Source organism: Crocodylus porosus, unplaced genomic scaffold (genome assembly GCF_001723895.1).
Source record: "Crocodylus porosus isolate Cpor-Errol unplaced genomic scaffold, CroPor_comp1, whole genome shotgun sequence".
NCBI classification, from domain to species: Eukaryota; Metazoa; Chordata; order Crocodylia; family Crocodylidae; genus Crocodylus; species Crocodylus porosus.
In genome coordinates, this window is record NW_017728954.1 from 236,749 (window position 1) to 240,485 (window position 3,737).

General features: G+C 61.5%; 1 protein-coding gene across 1 annotated transcript; it reads left to right on the forward strand.

Annotated features, from left to right (window-relative positions):
* Nucleotide 1: 1 nt before the first annotated feature.
* On the forward strand, nucleotides 2-3,075 carry RFNG (RFNG O-fucosylpeptide 3-beta-N-acetylglucosaminyltransferase; the record flags this gene model as incomplete). The annotated part of the gene is made up of 8 exons (XM_019556498.1): nucleotides 2-31; nucleotides 117-165; nucleotides 444-546; nucleotides 679-832; nucleotides 1,616-1,701; nucleotides 1,786-1,951; nucleotides 2,568-2,653; nucleotides 2,829-3,075. Coding segments are annotated over 8 exons (741 nt in total), but the record flags the coding sequence as incomplete, so codon positions are not given.
* Between the last annotated feature and the right edge of the window lie 662 nt (nucleotides 3,076-3,737).

Below are 3,737 nucleotides of genomic sequence, written 5' to 3' on the forward strand. Positions count from 1 at the left end.
GCGCACCTGGATCTCCCGCGCCCGCGCCCAGGTCAGCGCCCCCGGCCCCGCCCGGCCCCGGGCCCCGAGCCGCGGGCGGGGAAGCAGCAAGTCCCCGCTGTCTTTGTCTCTCGCAGACGTTCATCTTCACGGACTGGGAGGACCGCGAGCTGCGCCTGCGAGCAGGTGAGCGCCGTCGCCTTCGTGCCCTGTGGGGGCTGGAAGCAGGAGCGAGCAGCTGCTGCGCCGCCCTCGCCCTTGCTTCCGGCCCGCTCGAGTCCTCGGGCGCCGTGCGGACGCTGGTCCTGCTCCCCAACGTTGGCTGCTCCTTTCTGCGCGCTGCAGCCACGTGCCTGGGGCACTCCCCCTGGGTTTGCCGTCCCCCTGTGTCGTGGATGAGCTGCCGGGGTGAGCGCCCGCTCTGTGCGGCGGCTCCATCGCAAGCGTTCCTCCCTCTGCGCCAGGTGATCGCGTGATCAACACCAACTGCTCCGCTGTGCACACGCGCCAGGCCCTGTGCTGCAAGATGTCCGTGGAGTACGACAAGTTCCTGGAGTCTGGGCAGAAGTACGTGTGGAAGGGGGTGGCAGCCTCTCCCCTTCTGCTGGGACCCCAGGACCATCTCGGGGGATGCGTGGAGCCCTGCGCTCCCCTCCTCACTGCCTCAGCTGACTGGCCGTTTCCCCTGCCGTTCGCCAGGTGGTTTTGCCACGTTGATGACGACAACTACGTGAATCCCCGGGCGCTCCTGCGCCTCCTCTCTGCCTTCTCGCACAGCCAAGATGTCTATGTGGGAAGGCCAAGCCTGGACCACCCCATGGAGGCAGCGGACCACGCGCGGAGTGATGGATCAGTAAGCACATTGTGCACGCACGTGGCTGAGCTGTTGCACCCTGACTGAGACCCAGGGCAGATAGGTCGGCTACCTACTAGCACAGGGGTTAGCAATGTTTCTGGACCAAGTGCCAAAAACACCCACAGCCTCAACTTGTAAGATGTTCATGTGCCAAAGCAGGTGGCAGGGGAACCGCAAGGGCCCAATCCTCATTGTGGCAGGGGAGCCCCAGCCCCTTCCCCTTTGCCAGCCTCAAGCCGTGTGCGCCAAGTAAAATGCCTTTACGTGCCATGCTCTGGCACTCGTGCCGGGGGCTGCCTGCCCCTGTACTAGTGCACTCCCCTTCCTGGAGCCTTCCCCTTGTAGAGGACAGCTGCCCTGCTCGCGTGCTGCCATGCTGAAGGTGCATCCTGCACGCCAGGGCCCAGGCTGCCCCCACGCAGACAGCCAGGCTAGCAAACCAAGGCTCTTGCCTGATTGGCTTTGCCAGGCCCCAGAACTACATCCAAAACAGAGTGAGATGTGGGCAGGCTAGGCCGTAGGCAGAGCAGGGTCTGCCCTGCTCTGCACCAGGACTCCCGTTCTCTCCCCACTGCTCCCAGTTTGACTTGGACTTCGCAGGTCTAGGTCCAGGGAAGTGGTGTTTTCCTGAGGGGAGAGTGTCCACAAAAAGCTGGAAGGATCAGAGCTGGCCTGAGCCCCCTCATGCTGCAGAGCAGCAGATCCCCCTTCTGGCCCAGGCAGGTGGGAGAAGTCGGGCATCGCTTACAAGTGTCTCTTGTTGCTCTTGCTGTTTGCCAGACAACTGTGAAGTTCTGGTTTGCCACCGGCGGGGCAGGGTTCTGCATCAGCCGGGGCCTGGCCCTGAAGATGAGCCCCTGGGCTAGGTAAATATGGTTCAGCATCGGGCTGTGGGCTTGGGAGGGTGCAGGGTGTATTAGATCCTCAGTCTCCCCTGCTTTGTTGAATAGCTTGGGCAACTTCATCAGCACTGCGGAGAGGGTCCGTCTGCCCGACGACTGCACCATCGGCTACATCATTGAGGGGCTGCTGGATGTGAGGCTGCTGCACAGTCCCCTGTTCCACTCCCACCTGGAGAATCTGCAGAGGCTACAAGGCGAGGCAGTGCTGCAGCAGGTAGGGACAAGCCTCAGGCTTTGCTCAGTGCAGTCCCTGGCCAGACAGCTGCTGCCCACCTGAGCAGGGAAACGCTGCTCTTTGGGCTTCGTGTCCCCTAGGCCCTTCTTTATCCTTTCTGAGTTCTGCTCCTCGGTCCCAGCATCTGCTGATTGTCGCAGGTCAAGATGCGGAGCAGCCTCTGTTGAGGGAATCCAACCCCCCGTCCTGGCTTGAAATCACTGTTGCGGTCCTGTGGTGTGCAGGCGACAGGTAGAGCTGAGGTGGGGCCAAGCTCATGGTTCCCTGGCACAGTGCTAGCTGAGACCATCCCTACAGCCTCAATGGGCAGTGCCGGTGCGCTGCCAGGGCCAGGGCTACGTCCATGCGTGGCAGAATCTCTGCAGCGTTGCTGGGCTGCCAGCGATAAATCCAGCCTTCCCCCTGAGTCAAGCTGCAAGAGCCAATCCCTTCATCTTGCTGCTCTAAAGACTGTTGCGGAACTGAACTCTTGGGCTTGGAAGCAAGAAGATGCTCCTTGTAGCCTTTGCCCTGTTCCCCTATCGGGCTTCTTTGCTGCCTGCCCCCCTGTCACTGCTGTCCTGCATAGCCTGAGCAAACTTGCCTGTGCTTCCAGGTCACCCTGAGTTATGGCGGCCCTGAGAACAAGCACAATGTTGTGAGCGTGGGAGGAGCGTTCGGCCTGCAGCAGGATCCAACGCGGTGAGTCTGCTTCTGAACAAGCGCCCCTGCCTTGTCCGGGCTCACTGGACATGCTGAGATCAGGCTTGTGCTAAAGCAGGGTCTTCACCAGCTCACATGTAGCCACCATGCTCCTGCTGGGATGCCTGGACACAGACCCACTCCCATCTCACGTCCTCTGTCTCCCTCTTCACAGATTCAGATCTGTTCACTGTCTCCTCTATCCTGACACTACCTGGTGCCCGTCTAAGAAGACTGTGTGACTTCTCTGACAGCTGGTGTCTTACCTGCCCTGCACAAAAACAGGCAGGCCCCGGCTGAGATCAGTGTGCTGCCTCCTGGGCAGGTGGACAAAGCAATCTGCAACAGCACTGCCTTCCCCTTGAGCCACGTGGGGGGAGATGCCACCTGGAACCATTCAGATGCAAAGCTCTCCCACTCCTTGCCCCATGCTCTCAGCTCTTCACGTTGTGCCAGGCTGGGGGGCACCAGTCCCTTCCAGCCTCTGGAAATGCAGGGAACACAGTACCAGGAAGTGCAGCAGTGGCACTGCCAGCGTGGGAGGGCTCCCAAGTAGCCCAGCAGCTGGAGGGCAGGGAGGGGTTTTCATTTAGTCTCAGGGCCTGAGCCAGAAACCTCAAAGCCCAATGCCAGCCTCTGTGCAGGCATGGCTCTGCATTGGAAATACGCGGAGCAAGCTCGCTGCTTGGTCCCTCTGCTCTCTGAAGTTTGAGCCTGGCCCTGTGTGGGCTGCCTGCTGTATTGGTGGTTGCTGTGGCCTGAGCTGTTTGGTCTCTGCTCAGTTGCGTCCCTGTGTCACAGGGAAGTGCCGGCTGCTGCGCTCCCCGGCCCAGGACCCATGAGGCTGCCAGCGGTTCATTTTCTCCATGTTGCCCATCCCCTTGTAGGAGGTTCCTGGGGCCTCTGACCTCCCCTGGCTCCCAGCCCTGGGACACGGTGGGGGAGGGGTGGGTAGGTGCCCCTCCTGTGGGAGTGAGGCAGCAGCACCGCGGGGGGGCCCAGCTGCCCCACGACCTGTGGCTTCCAACCCGGTTCAAGGTCTGAGCCTTGGCTTCCTGCAGTGCTGTCCCAGCTCTGGGTCACC